This window comes from Protopterus annectens, chromosome 4.part0 (genome assembly GCF_019279795.1).
Source record: "Protopterus annectens isolate FY-2018-M chromosome 4.part0, PAN1.0, whole genome shotgun sequence".
In the NCBI taxonomy this organism is placed as follows: Eukaryota; Metazoa; Chordata; order Ceratodontiformes; family Protopteridae; genus Protopterus; species Protopterus annectens.
In genome coordinates, this window is record NC_056733.1 from 1,108,617,135 (window position 1) to 1,108,638,764 (window position 21,630).

At 40.6% G+C, this 21,630-nt stretch overlaps 1 protein-coding gene across 1 annotated transcript in view; it reads right to left on the minus strand.

Moving 5' to 3' along the window:
• LOC122799790 (F-BAR and double SH3 domains protein 2-like) overlaps window positions 1–21,630 on the minus strand; it is a 1,119,909-nt gene that overhangs the window by 1,031,042 nt on the left and 67,237 nt on the right. Inside the window, exon 2 of the mRNA XM_044069087.1 lies at window positions 5,060–5,196. Coding sequence (XP_043925022.1) covers window positions 5,060–5,196 — 137 coding nt within the window. The remainder of the gene's footprint in view (window positions 1–5,059; window positions 5,197–21,630) is intronic.

Sequence of the window (21,630 nt, forward strand, 5' to 3'; positions counted from 1 at the left end):
GTCAAAACAGGCACCTCCACCTCCAACAGCAGACCTGTGCTAGTGGAGTTCCACAGAGATCTGTCCCGGGACCCCTACTGTTTGGCATCTATTTCTCAGAGGTCTAGGCAAAGACAAAAGGCCTGTGGCTGCCCAAATTTGCAGATGACTAAATTGGGTGCTATCATTGACTCCCCAAATAATGTGAACATACTGCAAGAGGGTCTCACAGCAACTAATGACTGGTGCCAAAGTCATGGCCTCAAGCTAAATGCAAAAAAATGTATCATCATATCATTCGGCAAAAACATGAACCCTGTTGATAACCACATCAACAGAAACCTCCTAAGCACACAACCTGTGATAAGAAACCAGGGCACTTAGGTTGATGAACCTCACATTCGACCATCGTGTAGCAGCAGTGGATAGAAAAGCCTTTTACTTGGTTCATCTCATATGTAAAGGATTGCATCCAGAAAAAAGGAAGTTATTACCTCTCTATACTCTCCCTCATTAGACAAATAATTGAGTATAATGCCCCATTTGGGACATACCTCTACAAGCATCTGCACCAACTGGAAAGGCCAATGAAGTACCTCACAAAGAGAAACCATGGCCTCCAAGACCTGTCCTATGCAGACAGGCTCAAATAACTATCACTCTACTTGGTATCATACAGACTGCTCAAGGGTGATCTGGGTCTTACCTACAAGGCAATCTCAGACCCTGCCCTACTAGAGATGCTCCATATCCTTAAGTCTAACTCCTCATGTACTACCCGCTCAAAAGGCCTGAATCTAATATGAGACATCAACAAAACCTGCTGGAGAGAGGTTTGTCTCCCAGAAGCTGCCCTGTCTCTGGAATAGACTTCTCATACACGTCAAAAAGAGCACCTCACTGACCCCATTCAAGAGCAACCTTGATGAATGAATGGGAAATGACAAATTTGTCCCAAGGGTTCCACCTGTGTCCCTCACTCACAGGGTTGACAGGTGCTGACTGAGGTTTCTTTTTGGGGATAAACTCTTGGCTAGGCTTGGAAGGGTCCCAGGGCCATTAGCCTAGTAACCTCCTATGATCCTATGGCATTACCCATCCCATGGTCTATTATATATTACCCCTAATGAGAATAACTGGGATCATTCCATAGATAATTTCAGGGTACCCATGCATGGGATAATGCATTTAAGGGCTGCCTCTGTCCAACAGTACTATAGAGGGTAGTCTTGGGGTAAACTTTCTGTTTTCCATCTATAGATCCAAGCTACATTTGAATATGGACAGGGATGAACTTTGTTTAAGGTGGATGAGGAGTCTGTTCCAGGGCAGGAGTATCCTATGCAACATATAGCTGTCCCTCCAAACCATTCTGTTGATGTTGCAGAAAGAGGCTTAGATCCCTATCCCTAAACCACGTATTTCAAAGGCTTGATGATGTGCTGTAAATCTATCAGTCTTGGGTTGGAGGATTTTTGTATGGCAGACACAGGTCACCTTTTAGCAGTCTGTAGGAAACAAAGATGGCAGGGCATCTGGTCTTTTGGTGGAATATAAATACATGCCGGTGCATTCCTCATCTCTTGCCAATAGCCCTTTACTACCACAGATCAACAGTTATTGTCTTTTTTCCTCCTCTATCCGTACTGGAACCCCTCTAACAATCAGTAGTACTATCACTTCCCTTTGTCTCAGACATTCTGCTGAATATCCATCCTGAAATCCTTTCTTTGTCAAATTCACATGCTCACTTTTTTCCAAATGTGTTTCTTGTAGCATTGTTATTTACACTCTGCATTTCTTAATATAATTCAGTAGTCTTTCCTTTTTCATCTATACCAGTAAGATCATTTATGTTCCAAGATAATACGGATAGAGTAGTCATTATAATGAAAAGCTATTGTCCCCCCACCTATTATACATGACAATTTTTGTCTTACATGCACACTCTAGTTTTTGGGAGGCTGGTCTTTGATACAGTTGTTTATTATCATTTAATTTAAACTTATGCCATATTTTTCAAAACTAAATACATTTTTACAACACCCACATCCACTATTAACTTGCACCAAACACACAAAACTATACACATTTTCAACAAAAGAAGTCTAATCCTCCAAACAGGATCAACTCTCTCAAAAAAGCTGCACTTACAAATATAAAATTAGGGCTTATGCATGCTGACGCTCATGCTACAGTCTGGGTTCCCACTTAAACTGATTGCTGTCTATTCTTATCTTATGAATATTCCCTCCCAATGAAAAATTGTTCTTGACCTCATCTGTAAACACACACCTCTATTTATCCTCGTGCCTGTGTCACCTGCTTGCATCACACTACCCTGTCCCTTTCTTTAGTGCCTTCTTCTTTTCTCAGTATACAAAAGCCATTCCATATTAAGTTTTTGCAGTTACCACAATCTTCCATCTTGCTAACACCTTTTCAGATGTACGGTGAAGTATATCTTACTGACCCATATAATCTGCAGCACAGCTTTCACAATACTATCGAAATTAAGACTCAGCTTGTTCTTTGCATTTTGGTGAGTGTGTAAGTGTGTGTTTGTCTTACCGCTGCAAACCATACTCCATTCTTTGTCTATCAATACAAGATCTACTGCCATAGCTTATCTGTTGTGCTGTGAAAATATTGTCCCATATGTTTAATGTGGATGCACAGTTGTATGTTGGGATAGCGTGCATGTATGTCTCTGCTGTATGTAGCTGGTTTGTGATATGTTGCCACCTGTAGGTTGTACAGACCATTCTGCTTAATTATCTCCATCCACAGTAAGATGTTCCCTCCACAAATCACTGGTGTCTAGAGTACTCTATATGGTAACCCCTTCTCAGGGGTATTCATCACAGTTTGGAGATGCACATACCTGTGTTTTACATGTGAGTAGTACATGCAATGTCCTACTGTAACCAAAGCTGGGAGCACTAAGATGCTTGTACACTGGGTTCTTCTTTCTGATTGCACTTATATTTCTCTACCATGATGAGGTCATGCAGTCTCCCAGCATGCCTTGCTACTTATCAGGGTGTTTGCCACTCCTGCAATTTGCACTGACACAGCTGTTGACCATTCTTGTACCAGCCTGCATGCTACCATCCACAACTTTTAGCCGTCTGTTTTCTCATCTCTCCTGCATGACTTCACTGGCTGCTTTGTATTTATACTTTGATATAACCCTGTATACAATGGCATTTATTTAAAGTGCCTTCACTTTTGGTTGTTATTTTTATTATATTTGCTTATTTTTCTCAGTATTACATAAATATACTGATACTTCCTCCATGCACAAGGTTCACCTTACCTACTGAGGGCTAGTAACTATATGTTTAAATGTTGATCTACTAAGGTCTTATAACTTAATGTTTAACCTTTCTGTTTGAACTATTGTTTTTCTATTGTAACATGTAAAATTGTAATGTCTTGGAGCTTTTCTCCCTGGGCCTCGACTGAAAACGAGCTCTTTATGGCCCGGTAGACTTCCGCGGTCATCAGACTTAAATAAATAAATAATAAATAAATTCTGGGCAGTATCAAACCACTATATCACAAATGGAACCTGCTGGCATTATACTGCTCATCACAGTATGCATGCTGTTCAAAGCTTACTTTGTGTGTGTTTATGATTATATCCTTACACATCATTACCTTCTGTCCGATTTCCACATGCAATAAACTGGTCTATTGGCACAGGCCTTACACAGAGTTTCTATTATACTTTGTACACCCTGAACATAATTATTTCCCATTTTACATTATTGCTTTTGTGGATCTCATAATCTGCTTACTCAGTAATGATATGCATTGAAAGTCGGCAGACCTAGCCTAAGGATGACAAATTTCATGCAAATCTACAGAACAGTTGTCCAATACTGCATTACAAAGTATCTAGATATTACAAGATCAGCGTTTGAAGCCAACAGAAAAGTATGCATCCATGTACAAACTCTGTCCAGTGGTCACATTGATATTACACAAAACCTGAAGTAGAGCCAAATCAGTGTTTTTATTTCAATAAGTTAGCTGAAAAAAAAACAGAATTTTACAGTAGTGAAGGTAGGACGAGACGAAAGACTTCTCATTGTCTTCACAGAAGCTAAAACACATTAAGTACATTGGTGACTGGGTTTGTACATTTTTATTAAGAATTGTGCCTTTTTTAACACAGCATTTGTATCTAAGAAGTGAAATGCATATACAATTTAATTTTGTTATTAAAGGGGGAGTAGTTGGGGTTTCAAAATGAGAAGTCAGAATCTGCAGTTAAAATAACTATGAAGCTTTATCATTTTTATGCTAGGCTCCGCAACATTTAGTCAGTTAAGCAGCTATGTGTTATGCACCCATTTCATAAATGCAAGTCTTCTCTGGATCACGATCTCTCTATCATCCAGAGTACAATCAATTGGATGATGAAGTGAATATGCAAGACAGGGCAGTGTGCTTTCTAATACTAATGAATACTGTGTATCAGCTTAGCCACAGACTGAACATCATGCCAAAAAATAATACATATACACACAAACATATAACGTAACCCAGTACAGAGGAAATGTAGTTTTTCAGCCTTAATGAGAGAACACACATTCCTTAAGGAAGAACTCATGAAAAATGTAAACATAGTTGTACAGGAATGACTGCTCTAGATATAGTATATGGGTTAAAAAAATGGGCTGTTGTCACAAGTTCTTATGCAAGATCTGTGTCAAAGATCACTATGCATTCTTATTAAAAATAAGAAGAAAGGATTCAAACTGGAATTATATGTCTGTGTGTAGGAAAGGAATCACAAACATAAATACATAATAGAGTAGTCTGATCCTTTCACTTAGAGTCCACAACTTGCACTCAGACTGTAAGTGATCAAACAGGTTAGATGGAGAAACCACAGCAACAAGGTCTGTGCTCAAAAGCAGGGATGTGTGTGTGTGTGGCCGGGGGGGGGGGGGGTCACCATAAACGGAAATGCACCAAAGTGCCACTGTTCTATCAAACACAGCTTACCCTGAATATTTCCTTAACATTGTTACTGCTAGCTAAACACCAACCACGTTACATTTCTTACTTTGCATCTGCGTCTGCTGCTTTCTCCCTGGCAATTTCAGCTATCCTCTCTTGCTGGCTGTATCGCTTTTTTGCCTGGTCCAGCTCCTTCATAGTTTGCATCAGCTCCATCTGTATTCGCAGGAGTTGCTCGGAATACTGAAAACAAAGAAACATACATAAAGCAAGTCATCAGTTCTAAGTACACCTACATAAGCAGAATGCTACAAAGAGACAGAGCCAGTAGGGGGGCATTAGGCACTGCCACCACACTTTGTATCACAAGTAGAAGAAAGTGAAATGATATGATCACATTCATGTAATACACAAATAGGGACTGTGTGATTCAAACCCAGATCTAAGGCTTTGCAACTTTTGCTTTTAATAGTATATCTGACTACATCTCTGAATGTTTATACAACACAAAACTAGAACAGGGACTACTTTACAAGCCTAAGACTTACTACAGTAGTGTAGTTTAGTGATTACTAGTTGCATAACTATGTTATTACTGATGCATTTTAAATTGTGCAGTGGTGAATATTTTATATTAACGCACAAGATTTTGCTGTGCAGCTTTTACTATATTATTAATATTAAGAGCCAGTACGGCAAACAGCTTTTTACTGCAATGTAAGGCGCTCAACCTACAAAATACTAAGTGTCTGGAATAATAAGAAAACTACGATTTTTTGAATAACAAAATTATTTACATTTTTTTTACTTTTAAGAACACTACTGCCTAAATCATGATCGCCCTCCAAAACAAAGAGCATGTAGTAAGGTTAAGTGCTAATGCTGACAATTTTCATTGCATACAGTATGAGTCCAAGCAAATCATCATAACCAAAGCATAGTTCTCATGACACTTCCTGAAAATAGCCACATGATGGTTTACTCTCAAACAGCTGGCGTTCAAAATAAATTCATACCTGAAATATCGATGCACATGTTCAAAAAGGAATGTCGAAAAGGTTAATGTCACAAATACACTTCCTTAAGTGAATTTGACCTTTCTCGACATCCATGGACTGCAGCTGGACACTACACATCATGTTTCTTAACTATTATGCAGGGGGGCAAGCCCCCCTGCTCCCTCCACACCCCCTGCATATTACCTATTCCAACTCAGAAACCACACTACAGTGGGGAAAAGGGCAAATTTCCTGCTCTGCACTGCTCTGCGATCTCTTGTCATAGGATTGACCACATATGTGCGAATGCACAGTGCATTTGCTGAACCAGAACTTGCACAATTGAAGGTTCGACAACATGGATTCAGCCAACCACATTTCGACATCCTGTGGTCGTTGAACTTTCAACTCACAATTTTGATGGTAAACCCCACATGGTACCTAATAGACCTCTCTCTTCTCGTTAAAGGCTGACCAACATAAATAGAAATAACCAGATTAGATGTACAGTAAAACTGTATGAAACAATAGGATAAGATGTCATAACATTTTACTAGGTTATAATGCCATGACTTCTATGCCAGCAAGTAAAACTGAACCGTGGAAGCTGTAATGTTATCTATTAGAAATAAATAACATTTTAGTATATAATATGACATAGACATTTAACACATACACTATGACATGGAATAGCATTGTGGTAAACAGAATATTGTAAATAAAACCTGAAAGGAGATGTACTGCTCCAAGATGCGGTGACACAGAAATAAAAAGAAGTCGAAAAGGAATAACAATTTTCTGAGCTGTAATGTAACAAAGAACAATAATACATTTACTTATTTGTTTATATTTAGTTGACCAGGATATCTGACTGGGCCAGGTTCACTTTCAGTAGACATATGGGGAGTACATTTCGACAAGACCAGTCACCCTGAATGATACATATACTCAGTGAAGATGAATTACACTCACACAACTGAGTAACTGCACAGGTTTCATACCATGAAGCAAAGAGTAGGCTTAGATGCTTCCTAACAAAACCAATATATGACCAGAGTTAAAACTTATATTACTTCTAACTTAGTAACAAATCAAACAAGGCAGGTGTTAACTGGTTAATATCACAAAAAGTCTCAATTAAAACAGTATTACAACTGTTCTTATAGTAAATTTAACACACAATGACAGAAATCAAAGTAACTGAAAGTTAATAACACACAAAGGACAGCTGTGTTAGGAACTTAGAATAATTGTGGATATTTGTGTATATTCACTGTTGCAGTCATTAGTTCTTGGATTCCTGTCCACAGAGGCCTGACTACCAGAGTTCTACCTTCCCTCGACTGTCTTTAGTTCCCTCTTTCTCGGACATCAGCATGCCAGTAATATAAAATGGGCATTAATAGGTAACATCTTTTGATCTTTCCTGCTTGGCTAGATAAGGCACCTTACTGTAACCACCAAATTAGTAGAAACCCTAGAAAATAACCCCCAGAGGACATGGTCACCAGTCTACCTGTCTGACCTGTAATCAGGGTCAGAGGAAGGAGGTTGCTTAGTGGCAGAAGAGAGGAATGATGAGGGTCATAAGGTGAATAGGTTAAGCCCCCCAACCTCAGGATACCCAAGCAGGAAAACAAAGGCAATGGTAAGAGAGAACAGGACTGCAATAGTGAAATCTCTTGAACATCTACAACCATGGTACAGTCTTGGCATAACCTTACTATGTTATGTATAATATTCAGTGTTGCAATCATCACTTTCGAAAAGAAACCCAAACCACAGAGTCCAATCGGTGTCCTTCCCTACAGCAGACCCTGGTGAATGGTGATAAGATCTGTCCTGTCCTTTGATCAGAAACTTAAACCGCAATGTTTTGAGAAGGTGTGGATGCAAGACCTAGTGGTCACTTCCAAAATGGATTGAGTGCTGACGTCCACATCCAAGTGAAACACTGGTGGTTGACATGTCTATAAGGAATGGGCTCTCATGTGGACTGGCCAAGGTTTTCCATGTAAAAAGAAGCAAAAATACAGTCAACAACATATTTTAATAAGGTCTTCCCAAATTGATGCTGTTTGCTTCCAAAGTATTTCATTAGTGCTGGTGTTTGAGCTACTTAAGGAATGCTGAGCAGAACGTATGAAAAACAGCTGAACAGATTTTATTACTAATACCAAGTAATGGCAGACATTACATTTGGGTAATCTGCTGGCAGGTTGCCCTCAGTCGGCCTGAATTCCAAACTCTTGGGTCTTGCGTCGGTTGCTGTCTCCTCTTCCATGACGTCAGGTCGTCAGGGGTATAAAACAAGCAGCTGATGCCATTTTCTTTAGTTTTTCTTGCCCCATATGTCAGGTGCCCCCCAAATGGGTAGCAGAAATATATATATATAAGCTATATATACATGCAACAATACAAACTTTACCTTCATCTTAAGCAAATACACCACAAAGGCTGTAGTAGATAGTGAAGATAATAGAAACTCCAGAAGAAATGGGGGATGGTGGGTGGGTAACCTGGACTGCAACAGTGAATACAATCGAACATCTACATTTATGGTAAGTGTACACAACTGTACTATGTTCTTCATGTTTCACTGTTGCAGTGATTACATTTGGGTAAAATCCCAAAGCTATGGATGGGGAGGCTGGAACTAACCTGCATTAGAGGCGGCTATAAGGCCCTGCAGAACTGCAGTGGCAAAGCCTGCCCTGGACTTACAGTAGAGAGGCAAATGATAATGCTTTGTAAAAGTGTGAACAGAACTCCAAGTAGCAGCCTCTAATATGTCTTTGGTTGGTACTCCTCTGAGAAAAGCTGCTGATGTAGCTTCAGCCCTGGTGGAATGAGACCTAATGCACTTGGGCTCCGGTTTTCCATGGTGTAAGTAGCAGATACTTATGCAGTGGCTTATCCACTTTGAAATGGTCTGCTTTGAAACAGCCTTTTCCTCTGATCCTGCAGCAAATGTCACTAGTTACTGCTCAGTTTTTCTTAGAGCTTTAGTCCTGCTCAAGTAGAATCTTAGTTGTCTGTGTATGTCCAAGGAATGCAGAATCCACTCCCCCTTGTTCTGCGGATTTAGATAAAAAGTTGGCAGATGAATAGTGTGGTTAAGAGTCACACTGGAAACCACCTTAGGCATAAATGAAGGATTGGTCCTGAGGGACACCCTGTCTGGGTAAAAAATGATAAAAGGCTCCACAGCCATGAGGGCCTGTAGCTCTTGAATCTTTCTTGATGAAATAATTGCCAGGAGCAGAGCTGTTTTCCATGATAAGAACTTTAGATCTGCAGTAGCAGCTGGTTCAAATGGAAGCAGGGTGAGCTTTTCCAACACATAATTGAGGTCCCATGCAGGAATTGGTGATCTTCTGGGAGACCTTAAATTTTTGGCCCCTCTAAGATACTGCTTTAATAAAGAATGAGAAAATATTGGTGGCTCTGTGTTGTGATGAGCCGAGATGGCAGAGGCATGTATTTTTATTGATGAAAAAGATAGGCCTTTGTCAAGCATCTCAGTCAAGTACTGTAAAATCTGAGGAATATTTGGCTCTGCTGTGTCAATTCCTTGTGCTTGGTTCCAAGCACAGAATCACTTCCATTTATCAACATAAGATTTTCTAGTACTAGGCCTTCTGGCTTCCAAAATGACATCTATCACAGCTTTACTGAGAGGTGGTGTTTGAATAACTACATGATCAGCCATGCTGCCAGGTTCAGTGTTTGGAGCTGATTGTGCAGGATCTGTTTGTTTTGCTGGGACAGTAAGTGAGGTATTTGAGGCAAGTACCAAGTTGGGAATTGAGACATATTCCTTAGGATTGGGTACCAGTATTGGCGGGGCCAGTCCGGGGCAATTAGTATCATCTTTGTTTTCTCTTGTCTGACTTTTAGTAGGACCTTGGGAAGAAGAGGCAGAGGAGGAAAGGCGTAAACTGATAGGTTTTTCCAAATGAAGGATAGGGCGTCCACTTTCCTTTCCATGCTGTCTTTGTCTGTGATAAGTCCTTGTGCAGAATTTTTCCAGTTGATAATTCTGAGGAGAGGCAAACAGGTCTATGTCCGGGCTCCCCCATTTCTTTGTTATCATGCTGAAGACTTGTGGATGTAGTTTTCACTCGTGAGGGTCCATAAGGTTTCTGCTTAAATCACCTGCCAGAGTACTTTGCTTTCCTGGCAGGAATTGAGCTTGAAGATGTACTTGGTAAGTCAAGGCTGTGTCCCACAGTGCCATGGCTAGTCTGCAAAGGGGTTATGAGTGCGTGCCGCCTTGCTTGTTTATGTACCACATAACCGTGGTGTTGTCCGTCTTTATCAGTAGTTGTCCTGGATGAAGTAAGTCCTTGAAGGCTGTCTGGGCATTTTGGACAGCTAACATCTCTTTTTGGTTGATATGCAGATGCATTTGTTTTGGGGCCCATATGCCCTGAATGCATCTTCCCGCCAGGTGAGCCCCCATGCATAATCTGATGTGTCTGCTGTTAAAGTTTGGCTGGCAGAGGGTAGAGTGAAAGCCCGTCCCATGTTTTTGGTGACATGCCTTTGCCCTCCTTAGAAACTCCTGCTGTAGGCAGGGAATGAGAGGAATCATTGTTTCCAGACTGTGACAATGTTGACTCCATAAACTTTTTAGGTACCACTGTAGTTTCCTCATATGCAGTCTTGCATATGGAATTAGTAGAATGCAGGATGCCATGAACCCCAAAACCTGCAGAGTTTGTCTTGCAGATAACTGGGTTTTTGTTGCCATCAGTTTGAAGTAAGTAATCAGTTGCCTTTGTTTGTCTGGTGTGAGGAAAGCCATCTGGGCAGTTGTATTCAAGCTTGCACCCAGGAATGTTATCTTTTGAGAGGGCACCAGTTGTGATTTCTTTTCATTTATTGTGTACCCTAGGCATGTTAGAAGCCTTTTCACGAACGCCAGATGCTGAAGAAGAATGTCCTTGTTCTCTGCTTGAATGAGACAGTCGTCCAAGTAAGGATAGATTTGTATACTTCTTTGTCTGCAAAATGCAATTACTGGTGCCAGGCACTTTGTAAAGACCCTGGGAACAGTAGATAAGCCAAAGGGCAGTGCAGAGAATTAGCAATGCATAAAGCCAGCCTTGAAACAGAGGTATCTTCTGCACGATTCCCTTACTGGGATATGCAGGTATGCCTCTTTTAGGTCTAATGTCACCAGCCAAGCGTTCTTGCCCAGCATGGGCAGAAGCTGCTGCAAAGTTAGCATTTTGAATTTTGGAATGTCCAGGTATGTAAGCAAAATTGATAAATCCAGTATTGGGTGCCAGGCCTTGTTTTTTCTGGGTACCAAGAACAGTCTTGAATAAAACCCTTGTCCTTTTTCCTGTTCTGGTACTGGCTGAATAGCCCCCATATCCATGAGGGACGTAACTTGTTTCTGTGCCTCTGCCCATTGAATTTCTGGTAGATCTGGCCAACCGTTTGCAATTGGCAGAGTGTGGAAGTGGAATCTGTATCCCTGAGATACTATGTTTAACACCTACTTGTCATGGGTTATTAACTGCCAATTTTGAGCATAAGGTGCTAATTTTCCCCCTAAGTGTGTTGCCAAAAGATAAGTGCTTGGTGATGGCAGAGGGAAGTCATTGAGACTGTTTACTGTAGATTTGCGCTTTATTTCCTCCAGATTTGGAGGTAGAAGCACCCCGTTGCTTTGACCTGTAAGAATCCTGTGACTGGTATCTAGAACCTTTAGGGTGCCTGGATTTGTCCCATTGAGCTCTGTCGGACACAGGAAAGGACCAATTTTTTGTAGGCCAGTGTCTACTGAATCTTGGTGGCTGCACTTGTAAGAAGTCTTTTACAATTTGCATAGACTTAGCTTTGCCTTCCATTTTCTTTAAAACCTCTTCTGCCTTAATACCAAACAGAGTAAGTATCAAGCTGTAAAGGTGCATCCAGCAATTTAGCTTTAACATGATCAGGCAAATTTTGCTCTTTTAGCCAGGCATGCCTCCCAATCACAGATCCAGTAACTGCGGCCCTGCAGGAGGCCTCTAAGGAATCAAAACCACATTGCAAAGTATACTTTCCAACTTGTTCTGTTGCGTGCAATAATTCCTGCAATTCTTTATTTTCTGCACATTCAGAAATCATCATCAGTTTCTGTTTCAGCAATCCCATAACATGTTGTTGATACTTGAGCAAATGAAACTGGCGGTTTAAGGCCCTAATTGCCAAGATTGCAGATGTATAAACCTTCTTTCCCCATCTATCCAGTGCCCTGGAATCTCTATCAGAGGGGTAGGATTTTTTGCTGTTGAGGCCTTAACACCTTTTGGACCCTGTGAAACAGTTTCAGGGTCAGCAGCAGGGTTTCTAAATAAAAATTTGTGTGAGTCAGGAAACCCTGTAATATCTGTCTGGCTTGCTAGGAGCCGAAGGTAAGGATTCTGGAGTCATGCTTGACTCTGAAAACACATCATCCACAATGTCTAAAACAGGAGGTATGGCTAAAGGCCTATGCTGAGGGAGGAGGAAATCCCTGAGCCTCTTTTTTGATTCTGAGAAATCTTGACTCTCCCAGTGAAAATGCTCCCTCAAAGTATGCAAGGTTTCTCCAAAGGAATAATCTTCAGGAGGAGATGCAGATGGGATAGATTCCTCTGCATCAGAATCCTCATAGGGTGGTATAGGTAATTCCTGATCAGAAGAGGAATCAGAAGAAAAAGAAACCTGATCTGAAGATTCATAATCAGTGTCTTGCCTAGGCCTCTTATCAGGAGGGGGTTGGGAACCTCTGATCAAGGTAATTAGGTCTTCAGCTATTTTGATCATCTGCTTTTTGGGCATAGAGGCCTGTGCACATGGCTCATGCGTCGGCTTTTTAGGTTTAGAAGTTGTTTTTGTCTTTGATTTTGAAGCTGGCGTTGGTTTTATATAAAAATGTTGTGGCCTGAATACACCCTCAGAAGCCGGTGCCTGCTCAGCGGCACTGGACTCATCCGAGGGAGAGACATCCGCGGGTACAATACTTTGAGAATCTCGCGGCATGCCGGACTCCACATGGGTCTCGGTAGGGGCCTGCGACTCGAAAGTAGCAGGTATCAGGGGATGCGAAAGTGCCTCACTGAGTACCGGCGACTGGCTTAGGAGAAGCTTTGTCATCAGTTTTGGACCTCGACGGTCTGTCTCTGTCCTTTTCTTTGCATTTTTTTGTGTCAGATTGCTATCCGATGACATTTCAGGATAGTTAATCAGTTTCCAAAATATTTTGGGGCAAAGATATACCGACGCTTAATACTGCGTTGGTTAAATCTAGCACAAAACCGACAGCTAGGCACGTTATGATCAGGGCCTAGGCAAGGAATACAGTCTAAATGGAAATCCTTATGAGGTATTTGCTTCCCACAAGTAATGCAATTATTAACTTTTACTGATATCAGTATGGAGCAAGAAAAAAAAGTTTCCTCAACGGGGTACTTAGCTTTAGTGAAGACTTCAGTTCTGAAACTCGAATTCGAAAATTTCAGGAGTTGGCCGACCGGCACTTGCGAACTGCTTCTGCTTTGGGCACCGCGTGGCAAGAAAGACTACAGAAAATGGCGCTGGCTGCTTGTTTTATACCCCTGGCAACCTGACGTCATGGAAGAGGAGACAGCAACAACTTTGGAATTCAGGCCGACTGAGGGCAACCTGCCAGCAGATTACCCAAATGTAATGACTGCAACAGTGAAACACAAAGAACATCTAGCAAGTAAAGGCAATATTAAGATTTCACAGTGTATAAACTACTACAGTTTGCACTGACTGGATTTGAACCTAATGCACTGAGGGAACATTTTCTTGCAGTTCCTAGATTTAAGCTGCATACTAAACTACACACACACACACACACACACACACACACACACACACACACACACACACACACACACACACACACACACACACACACACACACACACAGTTCATTTGCTAGAAGAATCCTATTTTAATACCAGATGCACATTCTCAACATTCTGCATTTCCTTTCAGATGTCTTCCAGATATTTTCCATATAGTCTCTCTCTTTCCCGTGTCTATTAAATAAAGACTCTTTCATACTGATTTACAGTGACTCTCCAACTGATTCTTTGGTTTCTGAGGAAAACATTCAGTTCTCCTTTCACTTCTTTGGTAGTTCTCATTCTCCTGCAGGTTCTTTGTATGACTTTGCAATTCTCTTCTTGACTTTTGTTTTGAACACTTCCCTCACAATTTTCCTGGCAGATTTTAATTCTCCAAAGTGCATCTAATACACATCCTTTACATATAATTAGAGCCTCCTACTGATATAATTTCTAAATGACACAAAAAAGTTTGATGCAACATACACACGAGTACCGAGTCTGCCAAATATTACATGTAAACAGTTACCATGGCAACATGCCATATTATGAAGAGAAGTAGAGTGAACTTGCAAGGCCAGCAAGTCTGATAAATGTGTGGGAACAGTGCTTAAGTGTTTGCTACTACCAAATATTTCTTAAGCATGTGCATATTTCATTTTATATCATTTTAGTTCAGTCACGACTCAGATTATCACTGATTAACATGTAGCCTATTGTACTGATAATAATGCAGTATCCTACAAAAGCACCACAGCCATGTGTTATTTTTAAGGCATCAACAGCAAGGAATCATATCCTGGAAAAAAAAAAAGGTCACATCTCACATTTGTATGTTGTCCTCCACCAGAATAAAACAGCTTAATGTCACAACCTGTACCTGCATTGTCAACAGTCATTTCATACATACAGCAGAAATAAGCAAAACATATCATGTGCTACATCATACTACCATGTCCTGTATTCACATTTGTTACACATAATACATGTACTGACTCCTTACCTCATTCCAATTATGTCCTAACAATTCAAACAAACATTCATATTTGTGGAACCACAAAGGATACTAAAAAAGTGTAAATTTCAAACTATTCAACAGAAAATATTTTTATTGCAGTAGTATTCTTTAGGTTCTAGGTCTTAAACTGAATTTTATAAGTCACAGTAAACACAGTAACTCTTAAGTTTATAGTAGTTTATAAACAGCTTACAATATCTCAGCAACCACTCGAATTACACACAATGTCATCAGAATTTTGTTTATCCAGTTAAGAGCTTTCATACAAGGCTAAACAGTAATCTCTGTGCTACTAGGTTGTTGAGATTTTTAGAAAAACATGACATTTCTGACAATATAAATAAATACGAACATATAACATAGTAGAAATGTCAAATAGCAATACAGTTGTGTTTGCCTTTGTGTAAACTTAAAACTAACTGTTTTAATACTTCGTATGTAAGCATGGTTTTGAAATCATTAATGCAAATATGAACAAGCAATATTTGATGCCTACAGGCGTCAGTAGAAGGTAACTGCACCAGCAACTGGAGGTGTCACTCAGCTGTAATGAGTTAAAGCAGTTTCTATTTAGTCCTTATAAATACTCAAGATGTCACCATAGTTCTCAGGAAAATGAATTCTCTTACAACTCTTAAGGGAAGCCTATAATGCTATGTCTAAATATTTTATTTAGTAACCATGCTGCTGCTTAATTAATATCTCTACATTTAATTAAAATATCAGATCAGCAACTACAGTCTATTAAACTACTGGTCTGCCTTTTTGTTTTTTTCAGTCATGCCAACCCTAGGTGTTATTTACAAGAGAACAGTAACTGGTCTGTTTTTTTAACAGGTCTTCCCTCCCCATCTTTTTCAAAGGAGACAACGATTAGTCTGACTTTCAAACTTTAGTTCTGTTCAAATAAAATTTCAATTGTCGATGTACAACCAGGGAATGTAATCTTCTGCCCCTTTTGTTCTGGAGCTTTGTGAAGTCAGGGAGGTAAGAAGCCTGATTCAAAGGCAGTTCCTGTCACCACCGTAGGTACGATGGTAGCGTTAGTAGATACAGTGATCCCTCTTCTGTAAAAAATTAAAAATGCTTCTTTCCACATTAGAGTTTGCAACTCAGAGATTCTTCTAGTTTAGGAAAGATACATGAAAGGATTGGAAGCAAACTGGTTCAAAGGGTGCCAATGTATTTCAATTATTCACTAGGTCATATAAATATGGGGAGATTCCTCAAGATTGGGAGATGTGCGTATTAAGCCTGTCTTTAGGGGAAAGGGGAGTAGGACAAACCCAGAGTCATATAGGCCCTTAGGTTTACTTTCATGTTTTGGAAAAATAATGGAGAAGGCAATATTGGATAAGTTACTTTCAAAACGGGACAGGTTGGGACTTGAAGTCATATATCAGCATGCATATATTGAAAATGGATATATTACCACCTGTAACATGATGTTCTATAATATAACAACTGCTTCGAATGAAAAAAATGTGCTGTGATGTAATTTATATAGATTTAACTTCAGCATTTGACAGGGTCATACACAAAACACTGATCAATAAATTAGTACAACTAGGTACTGATGTACTCTTTATAAGATTGATAGCTGCATAGCTTAAAAACAGGACATGGCAAGTATCATACAGCAACTAGACAGGTGAAATCCTTGGTTACAGTCAGGGTGCCCCACAGGACTCTGTCTTAGGCCCTTACTTGTTTAGATTGTATCGTTCAGACCTAACCTTTTCATCCGAGGTGTTCTACAGTTTATATGCAGACAACCTGAAACTGGGTAAACTGATTACATGTGTTACAGATAAGGCATGTCTGCAAAATAACTTGACTAAAATTGACCATTTGGGCACAGGAAAATAATATGCTGATAAATACATCAAAAACTAAGCATATGAGATTTGGGAGACAAACTGAAAGGTGAATATTTAACATAGCACGCAGTGATTGAAACTGTAGACTCATTTAAGGACCTGGGTTATATGGGTAGATTCAGCTATGAGTTTTTCTAATCATATCAACCAATTGGTTAATGATAGTTATAGAACTATAGGTTGTATAAAAAGATTTATAAAGTCTAGAAAATCAAAAATGAAGTAATTGTTTGTCAGTTACATTAGACCCAGATTTGGGTCTGGAATAACAATATAGAAACCCTATAAGAAAACAAGCATGAGTAAAGTGGAAAGAGTACAGCGGAAATATACCAAGGGCATCAATGGATGTGAAAATTTAAGTTATTATTAAAAACTAAAATATCTGAACTTGTACAGTGCCTCTTACAGATATCTAAGAGGAGATCTTATTCAGGAATATAGGGCATTTAGAAACAGCTACCTCTGTGAATGTTTGGGGTTATCAAAAAGTACTAGAGAATCATCAGACAACCTATGTAGAAGATTCTGTAGGAATGAGAAGTGTACTAATTGGTTCCCTGACAGAATAGCTGATGCGTAGAATAGACTACCAAATTACATTAAACCAAGCACTAGTTTAGATATTTTTAAGAAAAGCCTGGACACATTATGGAAACAACTGTTTTGGTATATTGGCAAGCTAGAAGGACATTAATGCCCATGCTTGAAATATTTATATGTATGTATGTAATGTAAGACTTTCCAGTACATAAATTAGGTCCCATTGAGCAGTATTATCTCTTTTGGGTGGTCTGAGGTGAAGTGCCCCCCTTTAGGAACTGCTTGACTGCTAACTGTTAAGAAAAGGGGGGTCAAGATGTAGACAAGCTGATAATGTTGTTCTTCTTTTGGCTTTTCCCGGTTAGGGGTCGCCACAGCGGAATGACGGTCCGCTAATGATTGGCAGTTGATTTTTACAGTGCCGAGGTGCCAGCCCGGCGCCCAACCTACAGTGAAGGCACGCGCATTCACGCATGTCTTTAGAACGACACTCGACCATGGACATGCAGACTCCACACAGGAGGCACTCCAGCTGAGAATCGAACAGGAGAACCTCTTGCTGTGAGGCGACAACGCTACTACTGCACCACTGTGGCTACTGCTAAAACCTATATCTTCAGACAGGCAAGAAACTGTTTTGTAAAAGTCTGACAGATACTTAGACACTTGAGCTGAATGTGGGTCCTGGTCTGTAGAGGGCACCAGAGAAAATTTCTTCCACTTTCTTAGTTATGACTTCCTTCAGTTTGGTTTCCTAATCTACTTCAAAGTATTTAGCAAGCCCTCTGAAAACATGTTTCTGGAAGATTTCAGTATTAGACCATCCAAGCGGTCATCTTTAGATTACTCAGTTTGGGGTGTAGTAAGGATTATTTTTCTGAGTCCAGAGGTATACTCAGTGGAACAAAAATACTTATTCTAACCTTGCTAAACTTGACAGGAAGGATACATTGTTTTGCTGGACTAAAAACATGGAGATCCATAGCATGTTTCGGACTATCTTCTTCATCTTTTAAAATACCCTGGCAATCGGGTATCATCAAGAAAGCAGAGAAACACATTTGTCCACATTAAGGAAAAAGCCACATCCTTTAGGCTCCTGGAGCTGCTGTTCTGCAGTAAAACATCCTAAGTTGCCTAGATTCTGGGGAAACAAAAAGGACTACTACTGGCACACCCCCCCTGTGAGTCATATCCAGAAATACACAAGTGTTCAGCATCCACTCATGACCTGCCCAGTCTGTTTGCCAAGACGGGATTTAAGGTCAAGCCTGACTTTAGGTGGCTTCCCATACCAAGTTTGCATAAGATGTAATAATGGCAACCCCCTATCCTTGTTGATGCTGTCTGTAAGGAAACACAGGACTCCCTCTGCCCAATTCTTCTTGAACACTTTTAGAGACGGAACAAGTTTTATAATTTCCTTTACATTTATATTCTTTTTTCATATGTCCTTTGTTCTATACACTCTGGATTAACAGATCTCCTACCTGTGTCCCTATATAGCATCAAAGGAGTCCTCAGTGAATGTCTAGGTTCCAAGGGCCAATTTAAATGGTATCCTAAAGTTGAAATGCCCCTGATCCTCCCACCATGAAAGCTCCTTCAGTGAACAATACATAATGGGGATAGAAACCTCAAGAGGCTGAAAGTGCTGTCACCATGTTTTTCTGAGGTAACACTTAACTTTCCTCATATCATGATTTGCTAGAGGATCCTTCAATATGCAAGTGGCTATGCACACAAGAATCTTGAGAAATTCCCTTGCTGTGATGGCATCCTTGTCTAAAATTGTCTGGAAAAGATGGGACAGAGAGAGACAGTGAGACAGACAGAAAGAGAGAGAATCTCAACTTCAAGATGGGAGGCTTTCTGCTGTTCTGTAATGCCCTTAGGAACAGTAAGTTCCCTGCAGTGGATCAAATGTCACTTGGAGAGGTTGTGAGAGAAAGGGAGAGAGAGACTCATAAACCATGCCAAGGTAAAATGCAAGACCTTCTAAATCACTTGTAATGAGTCTGTCTGGGCCAGAAGTCATCTTACTATGAGTTCACAGGCTTGCTCCTGGTCCAACATAAAGATATTATCACACACAAGCATTTTGTGAAAAGCCGGATGCAACAGGCAAGCCAAAGGTAAGAATGTGAACTGGAAGTAAGCTGCCTATTTTGAATTTTGAAAATCTAAACTGCGGTGGTGGTGCTGCGGTAGCATTGTCGCCTCACAGTTAGATGTTGCCCGTTCGATTCTCAGTTAAAGCGTCTTCACTGTGTTGACATGCGTGAATGGGTGTTTCTTCGTTGAAGGTTGTGCGTTAGGCCCGGCAAGCCAGCACGTAAAAATCTACTGCCAATCATTAGCGGACCAGAGTTCTGCTGTGGCGACCCCTAACTGGGAAAAGCCGAAAGACACAAACAAACCTGTACATCTGAAATAGGAATAAGGAGGAAGGTACCCTTTAGGTCCACGGAGACCATGAAAACCACGGGCCCTAGAACAGCAAGACCATGGGTCCTAGAATAGCAAGACCATGGGTCCTAGAATAGCAAGACCATGGGTACTAGAACAGCAAGACCATGGGTACTAGAACAGCTTACAGGCTTTCAAGTGTAAGCATTCTGAATTTTGGCACTAGCAGGAATTTGCTTAGCCTTTGAAGGTCTTGGACAGACCTTTCATTTCCTTCTTTTCTTGAGTAGAAAATGACATTCTCCTTACCTTTTGATACTCTTTTTATGGTTCCTTGGTTTAGTAGGCCCTCTAAAAGAGACAGAAACAGGAGAGTGTACTCCTTGGGAGCAGGGTGAACCGCTGAGAATATGGGTATGCTGTTGAAATGAAGAGTATAACCTTGCTTCTGTATGCTAAGGAACTTTTGTTCGTGGGTTATTTTTACCTCCTCCATAACTAAACTCAGGTGACCCCGTATTTTTATGCAGGGTGAGGGTGGGATGGGGTTATATCTAGGAATAAAGTGGGTGGGATTGAATTTCTAAATATGGCGAAAGGCCAGCTTGACTGAGCCATATTGAGGACCCTCTGAATAAGTTTTTGCTGTGCCTGCTGGTATTTGCTATGCTGTGGCTTCTTCCCTTTAGACACTGCAACAGAGTATATTTCTTTTGCCTAAAGTGATAAAGAATTCTACCCTTTCTGACTTTAGGGACAAGATTCTTGGATGAGACAAAAGAAACATCCCTTGCAGTAATCCAGGGACACCACAACTGGATCAGCCCAAGGACTGTTGCATAAAAAAGTATGGGAATTCAGGACCTTATGAAAAAGGTCAGGCTTCAGTAGAGCAGAGGGCTAGACAGTCAAGACTCCACTGATGCATTAAAATGCATCTTGCATGACCTCTATGACTGCAAGAATAACAAAAGGTATTCCTGTGAAAGTACTCGACTTCAACAAGCCCCCCCAAGTACTCCACAGCATGCCAGTGGAAGACAGTCTTCATCCTGTAAAGAGTGTACCCAAAACAGCAATCCACTAGTGGAGAAGCAGAGGACAGGGTGTTATCAGGATCAGGATTCAAAGCAATAAGAGGGCAGTGGTTGGCCCGCATATACCCATTCATCCATCTCAAAATCTGGGGTTTCAGAATCATCTATCTGGATACTTTGATAGTTCTTTTCTTGAAAAGCAGCCTCTGGCAACTCTGGAATTTGCAGTGCTGGTTGTATGGATTCCAAAAAGCTCATTAAATCCTGGGCTGGAAAATAGTCTTGAATAAAAACTCCATAGTGAGCGGAGTAAAGAAATTGCTTAACCTAGGCCAAAGCAAGTTGGTTGTCAGCAGTTTGTACTTTAGTGGTTTCAATCTTGCTGAATAGGGTAATCCATTGAAAGTTTTTAGGATGCAGGCAGGCATCTAGCACCTCAATTCAGTTCCTAGGAGCCTCCTCTAGAATGAGCAGAAAAGGAATACCACCCTTCACCCTTCACTAATAAGACAGGCATTGGCTGTAAGGATTCTCAGAAAGGCCTCCAAACTGAGTGCATGGAAGCCTCCAAAGGGTCACATGGCAGAGATCTCCACTGAAACCAACTCCAAGGATGTTGGGCTGCGAACACGTCTGACTGATCTCCGTGTTGCTGGACCTGGGGACACCCTCTGACCACAATGACTGTCGCCAGTTTCCCAACTCTTCCCCTTTGGATGCTTTTCTAAGTCCTTGCATTTTAAGAGGGGGCAGACAAAGGTCTTGGCTGATGCCATGAGAGACCGGGACCATGTGCATACCTTATTTTGACCTAGATATTCCTGGGGAAGGTTAACTCTGTAATAAACTGTCCCCCAGGGTGAATTTGGAACAGTTTAATCAAGTTTTCTCCAGACACAGGCAAAACATACAATATGCATGGAAATTTTCATG